The sequence below is a fragment of the Cricetulus griseus genome, chromosome 5 (genome assembly GCF_003668045.3).
Source record: "Cricetulus griseus strain 17A/GY chromosome 5, alternate assembly CriGri-PICRH-1.0, whole genome shotgun sequence".
Lineage (NCBI taxonomy): Eukaryota > Metazoa > Chordata > Mammalia > Rodentia > Cricetidae > Cricetulus > Cricetulus griseus.
The window spans coordinates 133,153,064-133,166,486 of NC_048598.1; the positions used below are offsets into that span (position 1 = coordinate 133,153,064).

At 46.4% G+C, this 13,423-nt stretch overlaps 1 protein-coding gene and 1 long non-coding RNA gene across 2 annotated transcripts in view; one reads left to right on the plus strand and one right to left on the minus strand.

Annotated features, from left to right (window-relative positions):
- Positions 1-966: 966 nt before the first annotated feature.
- LOC118238076 lies at positions 967-3,243 on the minus strand. The gene is made up of 3 exons (XR_004770208.1): positions 2,955-3,243; positions 2,434-2,524; positions 967-1,767 (listed from the first exon to the last, which is right to left on the minus strand). It is a non-coding gene; the product is annotated as an uncharacterized LOC118238076 (long non-coding RNA).
- Positions 3,244-3,282: 39 nt separating this feature from the next.
- Positions 3,283-13,423, plus strand: part of Pygl (glycogen phosphorylase L) — a 38,540-nt gene continuing 28,399 nt past the window's right edge. Inside the window, exons 1-3 of the mRNA XM_035445431.1 lie at positions 3,283-3,553; positions 8,462-8,563; positions 10,653-10,731. Coding sequence (XP_035301322.1) covers positions 3,311-3,553; positions 8,462-8,563; positions 10,653-10,731 — 424 coding nt within the window. The 5' untranslated portion in view covers positions 3,283-3,310. The remainder of the gene's footprint in view (positions 3,554-8,461; positions 8,564-10,652; positions 10,732-13,423) is intronic.

The window sequence follows — 13,423 nt, forward strand, 5'->3', positions numbered from 1 at the left end:
CACCCCAGTTGAAAGCCTTGCCTTCTCGGTAGTGTTTGCACAGAGGCGGGGCCTCCCAGGTGGCACACCAATGGCGGAGCACATTCCAAGCACTCCTCTGACAGCTGACTAGCCTCAGAATTGCCCTGTGGCCTTGGGGGATCTTCCTGGGACTAGGTAGTCTGGGACAAGCCTACCACCTCTTCCCTTCCTTCTCCTCCATGGGGTCACACTTGGAGCTGACCACATTCACTTGGACAGCCTGGTTCCCACCTGGCTAGCTCTCCCATAGACATTTGCCCTATGAAGAGCCTTGAAGGCCTAATCCTGTCCCTAGTGTCTGTATCTCTGAAGACCTGAACCAACACAGGCTCCCGTGGTTCTCTTCTGACAGTGGGCAACTTGTCCTTCGAGGTCTGAACAGGCGGTTCAGCCATTCACAGAGGCCTTTTCATTACGGCAGTGGGAGAAGCCTCGAAGAAGAGAGCATAATACAGGTCTTTGTTGGTGCTGTGAGCTTGTGGGCAACTTAAAGCTGCTGCCATTTTAGGAAGTCATAGTTTCTACCTGGGGAAAGTCTAAAGGTGAGTTCTTTAAAAAGATTAATATTGATCCTGTAAGTTAACTCTCATAGTCATAGGTTCCTAGCACAAGGAATAGATGTTAGATTTGTAAGGGAACTGAACCCACCTTGGTTCTTTTTTGTTTGTTTGTTTTTTGTTTTTTGTTGGTTTTTCTTTGTTGTTTTTGTTTTTCGAGACAGGGTTTCTCTGTGTAGCTTTGGAGCCTGTCCTGCAACTCGCTCTGGAGACCAGGCTGACCTCAAACTCACAGAGATCCACCTGCCTCTGCCTCCCGAGTGCTGGGATTAAAGGCGTGCACCACCACCTCCCAGCCCACCTTGGTTCTTAAACATCACGTGTCAGTACCACACACCCCCCCGCCCCCTTTTTCTTTTATTTTTTTTATTCACGTACCAAACTAGATGTTTCTTGTAGATACAAATTTACTTCAACTTTTTTTGGTGTTGTTTGTTTTTAAAAACAGGTTCTCTCAGTAGCCTAGAACCATCAAGTATACCAGGGATTGCCATCAGCTCTGGTATTATAAACACACTCTGCACTGCCCAACTTTTCTGTGTTGAGGGGCTCCATCCCAGGTCCTCATGCTTGCATGGCAAGCACCATTCCCTCCTCAGTTATTACCACAGCCCAGACATAACGACTTTCACATGGTTGGTGATATGGCCCCTCCTCACACTCCAGAGCTGGAATATTATGAGGTCTAATTTTTTTCCCATGTAAAAAGTGATGTTCAGCTGGGGAATTGGGGGCTCACTAACTAGATATCAAATCAAGGAAATAGTATAGCCATTGTCATCTTTGATCCCTACTAGAACCCTGTCCCTTGGGACACACCTGCACAAAGACATCCTGAGCAAAACTAGAATGCTGCTTGTGCCTTTGGGATCTTCCAACTGTGGACAGTTTAGATGTAGTCATGACAGCAAGACAGTCATGGTGGTGTCAGTATGAGAGGGTGGCCACATTACACCCACATTCAGGAGGCAGAGAGAGGTGAGCCCTGGCATCCTGTCACGTTCTCCTTTGTCCTTTCACCATTCCAGGGTCCTTACACATGGGTGATGCCAACCACACTCAAAGCAGCTCTCCCTTCCATCTCTGCAAACACCATCACATACCCAGAGGTGGCCTGGGTATTCAGTTACTCCAAATTTAGTCAAGTTCACAATGAAGATTCATTATCACAGCATTCAAAGATGTCAACCTGATTTAAAAAAAAACAAAACAAAAAAACTGTTAGGCTTTGCAATCTGCCAAAGTACCTTCTCATTCAGGCCTCCCTCGGACTTCACCATGTGGCTCTTAATTTTAAGTAGAGCACTCCGACAGAGCTCCACACTCACTCTTAGCCCAGGCTATCTCTGTCCTCATCCAAATCCAACCCTCTCCCTGTCTCTCATAGCCACGCTTTCCTCGAAGCCATTGCATAGAGCCACTTCAGCTTTCACCTGTCCCAAAGGCTAAAAGCTGCAGGATGGGGATCTGGAGATGCAGCCAGACCCTTGAGAACAGAACTGTCATTTTTAGGGTAAGGGTTGATTTGGCCTGAATCAAGCAACTGCACTCCTACTTGTACATCTACTCAAAATAATTAGCTTTGATGGGGGGAGGGGAGGGGAAGGAAAAGACAGACAGACATACAGACTTCTGACATAGACCCTCTAGGTGGCTCGGCAGGTAAAGGCACCTGCTGCCAAGCCTGACCCATATGTGACCAATCCCAGAAACCCACATGATCGCTTGATAGAAGGAGAGAACCAACCTCTGCAAGCAGTTCCGACCTCTACATACCTGTGTGCACACGGGAAGACACATGTGCTCGTGCACACATACAATGCATACATTTTGAAAAAAAATCTGACATGTTTACCTTTCCCAAGTTTGAAACACATGTAGACCACACCACCACCACCACATCTGGATCGGGTGCAAAGATCGCCCGCCAGCAGCTTGTTTGTCTCCTGAACGTAAAGCAACTGGTTCCATGAGTAACCTCTTCTTGTTACACACAGACACACATAGACTCTCTCTCTCTCTCTCTCTCTCTCTCTCTCTCTCTCTCTCTCTCTCTCTCTCTCTCTCTCCTCACTCTCCTCTCTCCTCTCTCATTTGGTTAAAGCATACTGTAAACAAGGGGTCTCAAGTCGAAGTCCTGTCCCCCACTGAGCCTGAAGCTTCTACCCCACAGACCCCTTGACTTTTAAGCCTAGACACCAACTGTGGCCAGCTGCTGTGGGCTGGTCCCAGACTGGGTCTAGGAGCCAATAAAACCTCAGCCCTGCGTCCTCAGAAAATAAATAAAAAACAACCGGGCCTCCCTAAGGATCCAGGATGGGGCGATGCGGAGGACTGGGGAGCCAGATGGGGCAAGCTGGGTTAAATCACACTGACCCTACAGCGTCACCCCAGGAAGCTACAGTGGAGCCTTCTCCAGCTGAGAAACGGCAACGGCTTTGCTGGGACCTGGGTGATCGGCCAGGCCTAGGCCTCCTACCCCACCCGCACACAGGTCAGAGACGCCGCGCTCTACGTGACGGCTAGGTTCCTGGCGCGGCGCCCTGGGGGCTCCCAGACCGCCCCTCCCCCGGTGCTCTGGGCTCCGCGGGTGGGCGGGAGCCGAGCGAGGGGCGGTGCCGCGCCGAGGGGTGGATCCCTAACTCCCCTGCTCCTCAAAAGCCTCGCTGGAGACGGGGCCGGACCAGACTTGCAGCCCCGCGTCCCATTGTGCTGTCCCGCCGCCCGCAACCATGGCGAAGCCCCTGACCGACCAGGAGAAGCGACGGCAGATCAGCATCCGCGGCATCGTGGGCGTGGAGAACGTGGCGGAGCTGAAGAAGGGCTTCAACCGGCACCTACACTTCACGCTGGTCAAGGACCGCAACGTGGCCACCCCCCGAGACTACTTCTTCGCTCTGGCGCACACTGTGCGCGACCACCTGGTGGGGCGCTGGATCCGCACACAGCAGCACTACTACGACAAGTGTCCCAAGGTACCCGGCGGCGGGCATTTGTCCTCCCTCCACACTCTGTCCTCGTCCCAAAGTTTGGGCGGGCAGCTGGGCACAGGCCCCAGCTCCCCCGCAGCGCTGCGCCACCCGCACCGCGGTCCTGTGCGATCCCGAGACCCGCTGGTGGCAAGAGCCCAGGCCTCCCTCACCCGTGAACTTTGCAAACTTTATGGAGTGCCTACTCAGGACTTAACAAGGGGGACTGGGCGCCTCCTTTGCGACGTGCAGGGCACAGTTCCAGGCCCCTGACAGTCCGCTCGGGGCGGGGGCGGGGGGCACAAAAGCCCCGCCCTAGAGCACCGAGCTTAATGTTTAGGGAAGTGTAGAGTTCTAATAGTGACCCCGCCCAGGCCTCAGGGCTGCCCAACCTAGCTAACTGTGCAGCAGAGAGACGGGGAAGGTCCAGGCCAGTCCAGCGAGCAGAGGCTGCGTTTCTGAACTTTCTGATTCCTGCAGGACCGGCCAGGCCAAGCCTGAGACTCACCTGCAGTTATCCCCATAAAAACACTCTCCTCCCTCCCAGAGGCCTGTCGCAGAGACGTGGGGAACACCGCCTTTCTTGCCTTTAGGGGACTGCTCTCCTTTCTGCCAAGGGCCAGAGTGTGGAATATCTGGGGGTGGAGGACTTGTAGTTGAGGGAGCAACACCATCATCATGACCAGTCTATGTAGAGAGCAAAACTAGTATGGATGGTTAGGGAAGACCGGGTAGAGAAAAGGACTTTGCACATAGAGAGGCAGCAGCCTTTCTGAGGACAGTGGATGTTTTGGGATAGGAAGCTGGGAAAGCTGGCTGTGGAGTAATGTTGGAAAAGATGAAAGCAGAGCCTGGGGGCAAGGGGAAATGCATATATACACTTATTAGGCGTTTTAAATATATAAAAGCACCGAGAAAAGTATCTCTACTCTTTGTGCCTGAGAGCTATAGGAATTTCTAAGACTGGGGAATAAACTCCCTTAGTCAGACACTGCAGTTGTAAAGATGCTTTCAAAGGGGAAGTCACTTTCCCTCAGGAGCCTAGCAGACTGTTATCCAAACAGAACAACTGCGAATGTGTGTCCTTCCAAATCTAAACATGTGACCAATCCCAGAAAACACTTTGAGTCTACATTCATCTACTGTATCTTTTTATTGGTACAAATGCTTCACCTTGCACTAAAACTTTTTAGGGCTAGTACAGGACTTGTTTGGGTTGGAGCCATATTTCAGAAATGAGAGAGGGGGAGGGGAGAGTGCTCGCACGTGCGTGTGCACACATACATACATACATACATACATACATACATACATACATACATACACACACTGTAGCATTTAGCATCATAGCACAGAGAGTTTTGCTCTTTCTCCTTCAGTGGTATTCTTTCTGATTCTGTAGCTGGTTTCTTCCCTGATTCTTCTTCCTTGTGTGAGCGCAGAGCTCGCCAGACAGGGTTACGCTGCAGGGCAGCAGTGAACATGTTGCTAGGAGAGCTTGGAAATTCTTAAAAATTCAGTCTGTGTGGGTATCTTAGTGTTTCCTCCATGATGGTCTGTGGAAGCAGGATGGCTCCAATGCCCACAGAGTACCTGGGTAAAACCAGGTCTGCCTAAGCTCCTTCCCCAGCCTCACTCACATGTGTGCCCACAAGTCACCAAGTCCAGTTCTCTATCTAGCTCCAGCAGAAGGTTTAAAGCACACCAAAGCATCTTCCACTCTCAAACTCAGCACACAAAAACTCAGATCACATTCCTTGCAGTCCTCAACTGCCTTCTTTTTTTTTAATTTGGTGACCTCTGGTCACTATCATGACAGTCACTTTGGCATAAAACTTGGACCTTCTTTTATATTCTCCTTTCAAATGTCTGCAGGTCCCTTCCAAACTTCCCACTCTCTTCCAGTCTGACTTTCTGCCTAGCTGAGAGGCCCTGCAGATCTGTGGAATGGGCTTCTCAGTAGAGACCTCACTTCCCAGGAGCAGTAAGTTAGCAACAGAAGACTGACCAGGTTGAGCAGACATATACCACTTGGCCAGGGAGCTTCCCCTGGGTAGTTTAATTCCATGGTTTTAGGATAGCCTCTGGGTAGTTTAATTCCATAGCTTTAGGCTAGCCTCTGGGTAGTTTAATTCCATGGTTTTGGGTTAGCCTCTGAATAGTTTAATTCCATAGCTTTGGACTAACTTCCAGGTAGTTTAATTCCATAGCTTTGTGCTAGCCTCTGGATAGTTTAATTCCATAGATTTGGGCTAGCCTAAGGGTAATTTAATTCCATGGTTTTGGGCTAGCCTCTGGGTAGTTTAACTCCATAGCTTTGGACTAACCTCTGTGTAGTTTAATTCCATAGTTTTGGGCTGGCCTCTGGGTAGTTTAATTCCATGACTTTGGACTACAGTCCTGCATGCTTCAAAGTTTCCAGCTGTTTTAGGCAACTTCAGTTACACCTTTATCTGTCAGCTCCCAAAGGCACTGCATTTGCAATCTCATTGCAGTCCAGGCCTGTGTCCAGCTGAGCTGCCCAAAGCAACACATCCTGACTCTGTTGAGGTTGCCCCCAGCCCTGACTAGTCCTTCAGGGCTTCACTGCCATGTTCTGCAGGTGAACCTGCCCTTCTTCTTATCTGCCATCACTCCCTGTGCCTATCTTCCTCCTCTATTCTCCTACTTAACCACTTCCCACCTCTGCTCACCCCCCCCCCCCCGCTCCACTTGAAGTACCCTCCCAGCACCAGGCTCTAGGCACTACTCCTGCCTGCCTGCCTGCCTGCCTCAGATCTGTTGTCACATGTTTCAGACACCTGACAGTATACCCAGACAGAAGCACCAAGTCCTCTGCTTAGTGCTGGGAACAACTTAAACTATTTTTAAGTATTGATATTGCTGTGCCATTTTTATTCTATCCTTTCAAAGTTTTTGTAACCGGTTTTGTGTAATGTTCCAATATTAGGAGTGGTGTGTGCATGTAATTTACAATGTAAATGAAGACATTCAAATATTTTATCATTAGGAATGTATAATAAATGTCCATAGGACATTAAGGGAGCAAAGGTCTATTTTTTTTCAAGGTCTTACATATTCTCAAATATAAAGTATATTTTCCCCTCAAAACATACCACTTGTTAGAAAAATGGGAAATGTAGCTGGGTGGTGATGGCTTACAAATTTAATTCCAGCACTTGGGAGACACAGGCAGGCCGATCTCTGTGAGTTTAGGACAACCTGGGCTACAGAGTGAGTTCCGGGTCTGCCCTGACTGTTACACAGTAAAACCTTATCTCAAAATAAAATAAAGGAAAAGAAAAGAAAGAAAGAAAAAAGAAAAGTAGAAAATCTATAGTCCATGCCCCTAAAAAGTCTGTCATCTTCTATTAGGATACTTCGAGCAAGATAACCAGAAATATTTTAAATATGCTTAAAATGTTATTTATGCTAATGGTTTTTAAGTCAGTGCTCTTTGGCCTTACAAGGAGGTCAAGACACTCAGCCCAAATGCAGTAGTAATTCCAGGAGTGTGACTTCACAACTGCAAGGCTGGGGTAGGGATGTTTGTACAAAGGAGATTTGTATGGACCACTGAAACAGGAAATTGGGCTTTGTTCCATCAGAGAGAGAATGAAAATACTCTTAGGAAGGCTGGAATGAGATAATGGCATCTATGACTTGATCTGCCGTTTCCTGTGGCCTCAAGCACAGAACCCCCAGCCTCAGGTAAGAGTAGGGCTCTGACTCCTTGGGGCCTAAGTGTGCTCCAGAAAGATGCCTTTCACTAGCGTGTGCATAGGCATCTATTTGATAGGCTGGCAAGGACCCAGAAACATCCAAAGAAGCTGGACAAAGATACTGTGCTCTGGACACCATTATTAGATATCCAGAGCACAACGCCGACAGTGTTTGTGAAGGTTCAGAATTTAATTGTTTCATAAAATGAAAGTGAGAAAGAGTGAACTTTCGAAGTTGATGTAACAGTGATTTGTTACATGAACTCCATAACTATCATCATCATCATCTTTATTAACTTATTGGGTTGCCCAAACACTTTTATTTTGGTTCTTATTATCCTGTGGAAATGAGGAGTACCTAAACTTTGAAGTGACTTGAACAGAGTCTTCCTGTTTTGTTTTGTGACCTTTGGAGAACAGGGTAACTGATGCAGAGGACAACGTGACCTGAAAGAGAGCCCTGCAGTCACTCCATCATCCATAGCTTTAAATTAGCAAACTGTGCTTGCATTTAAAACGGTTTGGGGCAGGCCTGAACTTTGTACCTCTCACTTCTGACTGCTCAAATTTACCTGGCTTTTCCCATGCCAAAGGCAAATAGTTTCTAAGTCCATAGGGAAATTTACCATCTGATCAAAAACAAATGCTCATAAGCCTTGCGGAGTTTCCTTGCTAGAAGAACTGCTATGTAGACTTTCTGGGGTAGTCTCCATTCCAAAGGTCAGTGAAGGAGGCATATTCTCTAGGCACAGAATGTGTGGGAGCTAGTCTCTGTGTTTCTTATATGACCAACCCACCTGACCCTTGGAGTGAAAGGTGATGATGGAAGACGGTTCAACTTGTTTGTCTACAACATGTTTTATTCATGAAGTTCATGAACAGGAAAAAAAAAACAACATTGAATCTGATTAGTTAGATGTGCTTTCTTTTCTTTCTTCCTGAGGATAAAATATAATAAGCTATTTTGCCAAAAATAGTGAGTGTATAGCATGGTGTCCTCGTGCTGGCAGTGGGGGACACTGTCATGCATCCTGTTAGGTGACTTCAGGAGCTTCACTTGATCATGAGTTAAAGTAGCCCAAGACCGGATGGTTTTCTATTGGTGGCCTTACATGAATTTTCATTTTTATGTGTACTGACAAGCATGGTTGACCTCATAGAAGAATGATGCCTTTTCCTCTCTTTATTTCAGAGGGTTTATTACCTCTCTCTGGAGTTTTACATGGGCCGAACATTACAGAACACCATGATCAACCTTGGCTTACAAAATGCCTGTGATGAGGCCATTTACCAGGTATGTTGTTCTCATGTTTCTCATATCTTCTTTCTCTACATTTCAAGTTCACTTTAACACACACACACACACACACACACACACACACACACACACACCATGCATGCTCACATGACAAGTTGCTTCTTCGGGTAGGGCTATTACAAACAATGAGAAATAAGCACAAGCTGGAGAACAGAGGCAGGAGTAGATGGATCTCTGAGTTCAAGGCCAGCCTGGTCTACAGGATGGAGGGAAGAAGAAGTTAGAGAATTCGATGTTAGACATGAGGGTTTTATTTTGGAATCAAAGTCTTAGGTAGTTTTTCTGAAACAAATCACATTTTAAAGATGAACCTTTTAAAAGTGAGGATTACAAACCTTACGCTAGTCTTCTGTCTAATTTTTAAGAGATATTCAGAATTTGACAGTTATTCATGTATCAGACATTAAAAATGGTAAGTTTTTGAAAATCCACTGTCCTGTTTCTCTCTTGCCTAACAAGATGGGAAACACACTTCCTCTTAAGGCAGTCCTGACTTGCTTATATGTGGCAAAAACCCCGCCCTTCCTACAGGTGTCTCTCCACCAAAAGCAAGTAGTTCTTCACCTTTCTGATGTGACCGAAAGGAGGAGTGTGTATTTACAAAGACAAATCTAAAGGACACATGGGTTAGAATGCTCCTTTTCCCTGGGCTGGGATAGCCCCTAGTGTGGTCTGCTACTTATCACTCAAGTCCAAAATCGTTCATGTTGGTTAGGTAGAGCACTTCCTGCCAAAGAACCACTTCAGCTCTCCTTCACTTCCCTTTCTTCACTTCCCCTAATCCTAGCAAAACAATTGCATCCCTTCCTTGGAGTAGTGTATATGCATGACCTGCATCTGTGTGCTCAAGGTTTAGAGCTTCTTCTCGATTTTCCACTTTGCAGCTTTTCAGGATCCTGAGTGCTAGTTAGCATGGACCATTGGCTGCATAAAGAATCCCCAGCCACCAGGGAGCAAATTCAAAAGCCTTCCCCGTGAAGAGATGCAGAGTCATGTTTCAGTGCCTGTGAGATCTAATTATCAACACTTACATAAGGAAGTAATGGGGCAGAAGGGCAGGGGTCCTAAAAGGTGGCTCAGAGAAAATGTGGCATCGCTTTAGGCAGTTCCTTCTTACGCATATGTTTTCAATATTGAAGTTAATTTCCCATGAAAAGCTATCCAAGGTAAAGGTGCCTGCAGCCAAGCCTGATGACCTGACTTCAGGCCCCGGGATCCACATGGTGGAAGACTAGAACTGACTTGAAGGTTGTCATCCGTCCTACACAAGCACATGAGGGGAGGAGAGGAGAATTTGTTTTTGTTTTTTAACTATCTAATTGGGGTGGGGTATGTGACTTTCAGATAAGGACACAGCTGTTTCACAGCAGACTACCCTTTAGTCAGGCTGGGTAAGATTATCATCTAGTCCACAGGAAACAGGCCACTAGGTTTATGAGAACATAGGTTTCCTCTTAAGTGATCTACAGCTGCAAGACCCTGATGGAACCCAGTGCTAGTGGCTTCAGGAGTATGGTCCCTAGCACTGTGGAGAAGGGAGCTAGCTAGCAATTGTTCCCAAGTGGAGACAAATGGCTGTCCCCACTGAGCCATCTCACTGACCTCTTATTTTTTCAAAGTAATAATAGCTAACATATGACATATCTATCCAAGACTAAAGCTATTGCTTTGTTTATGCAATACCATTTGACTCACAGCCCTAAATTAAGTAACTGCTTTCATCCTCCACATTTTACAAGGGAGATTTAGCAACCTGCCTAAGGGCCAATATCAAGGAAGTGACATGGTCCACAGTGGACATCTAGGATTCATGCTTCTCCATGTCTAGCTGTTCCATCCTGAACCGCTGGCACCAGCAGTTGCCAGCTTCTGCAGTTACTATGCAGAGCCAGAACATGCCTTGAGCAAACAGACACCAGATCAAACACAGATCACTCTGATGCCTGGCCAGTGCTTTGGGCAGTGACTCTTGTCCCTGGCATGGCCTGAGTGTGTATTCACGTCCAATATTGTTCTCTTTTTTTTTTTTTTTTGTCCAATATTGTTCTCTTTTCTTTCTCCTCAGCTTGGATTGGACATGGAGGAGTTAGAAGAAATTGAAGAAGACGCTGGGCTTGGCAATGGTGGTCTTGGGAGGCTTGCTGGTGAGTGACAGTAGGAATGGGCTATATTGTCTAGGTGATCCATCCTTCTCAGGTGCCATGCACAGTCATGCTTAGGAGAGCCAACTGACTTCTTAGAAGGAGGAGGCAACATGGTCCCTCTATAGAATTTGTTCTTGACTTTCCACTGTGGGCTGACCAACTCCACAAAGAGGAGAGAACTTGAAGGGGGTGTTGCTTAAAAGTCTTTGCAAACATTGCTTAAACCCCAGAGCTAACCAGATCCTTCCTGTTCATTTAGGGTTTCCAAAGTCACCCGTTTACTTCACTGCTGTTTGTTTACACGGCTGATCAGTTCCCATAAATTCTAAGTCTAACCGTGCAGGCTACAGTTTGCTGTTTTCATTGGCTGGCAGGCAGTAGTGATGCCATTGATATACCTCTTTTCGTATGCATACAGAGTTCTTTGCTTGAGCAATGGATTTTCAGCCAAGAGAGAGGAAAAGAGTTAAAATATAATACTAGCTCCACTTGCTGAGACAAAATACCCAGAAGTTTAAGGAAGGGAGGGTTGAGTTTTGCTCAGAGTTCCAAGGCACAGTGGAGAAGTCATGGTAACAGGTCCCTGAGGCAGCTGGTCATATGCATCTGCCTCAGGAAGCAGAGGGAAGTAAATGTTCATGCTGGCCAGCTTTCTCCTGGTTATACAACTCAGGGCCCCAGACCCTGGAATGGAGCCCCACCCTCTCACCACCCAAGGCTACCGCTGCCACATTCAGACATACATACCCATAGATTCCTCTCTTGAGCTAGTCTAGATCCTGGTTGACCTGATGTTAAACATCACACCCTATAACCAAGCATTTCTACTCTTCAGGAGAGTGTCTCCAAAGCAGATACCAAACGCAGCACGTGCAGAAAAGGACAGGTGAAACAGCAGGAAAGCGCTGTTACCTGCTGCTTCTAAAACTGCATTAAAAGTAGCCTGTCCATATAGACCTGTGTGCCTGGTTGATGAACTTGCCTGCGTGAATCGCCATGCTCAAAGCAAAGCAAGTTCCATTAAAACCCATACAGAGTGGTGCCACTTATATTATTAAAAAGCTAAATCTTTTGAGTTATGTTTATAGAGACATAGGGGAGAGTTTGAATTCAAATACTGAGTTGAGTTTAAATGTTAAATGTGCCAGAGAGGAGCGTGGGCTTGAAGAAGGCAGTCAAAGGGGATGCTATCATATTTCATTAAAGTCTGTTAATTTTGCATCCCCTCCCACATTACTCCAAAGTCATTTGCATCTGTCTCATTTTATTGAAAACTTTCAGTATTACCGACAGTTTGCATTAGTGTGGCCACTAGTAGTAAAATACAGAAAAGTATTTCAGGTAGGCTGTTTGCCATCATCCCATGAAGTTGCTCATCTGAGGAGTTCCCAGGATTCCCTGGGCCATACGGAGGCTAACAGCACTAGCAGAAAGCCTGTCTAGAACAGGAATTGTTCTGCTTTGCTTTTATGTGAAACCCACTCACTTCGATACTGGCTAGCACTGTTCGCTCTGCTCTGGACTTGCCATTAAAGGTCTTGCGCCTCTGCTGTTTGGGAAGGCCAGAGAATAAAGCAGCAAGTGAGGCTGAGTCATTCTCAAATGCCCTAGTCTCTTTCCTGACTGTGAAAGTCAGGGCTCCATCCTCAGGCTCTAAGGATGAACTCATCAGGACCTAAGGAATGCCAGCCACAGGTCAGACAAAGCAGGGATTGGTCATGTTAGGCTTACTCTAGGCATAGTGCTTTGTGATTATGGCTCTGTCTTAGAGTTAAGCTATGAACACAACACATAACCTTATAGTTTGAGTTACAGTTTTCCAGTTTGAATTCCTACTGTAGGTTTCCTCATTCCATGACAGCTCAGATTCCCAAGAGGAACAGTCAGGTTAATGCAACCCTTTGGATTGTATCCAAGGACTAGATAGATCCCTTCTCTGCCTGCTGATTGGCTCTTCTAGCTCAGATGCTCTGTCACTAGGTAACAGAAAATCTAGTAAGAAAATCATTACATCAACAATGGCATGGCAATCACAGAACAAGAGCCCCAGACCTTAGGGCTGACTTATTCAGAAGCTATGTTATACCAGGACTCTGGGTCTATATAGTTTTCCCCCACCCAGTGCCTCCTCTCACAATGCAAATGACAAAAACAGCAAGGAAAATCTTGCGCTGAAGCCCTCTACCCTCAGCAGAATTCCTAGTATTCTGGGTGAATTGGATGCTGTTGCTGCCAAGGGTACTGGCTGTAACAGATGAAGGAAGCAGAATTACTACAAATGGTTAAAAGGCTTAGATAAGAGAGGCAGGGTCCACTTCCTGATCCATAAAATCCACTTCCTGGAGCATACAGTCACTAGTGTCCCAAGAGCAATGGAATTCCATCAGTCAGCTGGGTGCTATGACAGAACAGGTCTCACTTAAGTTTCTGTTTCTTGGGGATACAGTTCAGCAGGCCGTCATAGAGACAGTTTCCCTTATAACAACTATGGGTGACAACAGTCAATCCACCCAATGTAGGTAGTTTTCATATTTGTTCTCAATGCTACCACAATGGTTATTCAGGATGGGGAGGAAGGGTGTGCTATCTATTTTCTTTAGACATTTTTACACTTTCTAACTTCTCTATGGTATTAATTTTATAATTAGAAAAGGTTATTTAAAACCCCAGTAAATTCCATGCAGTGATATCT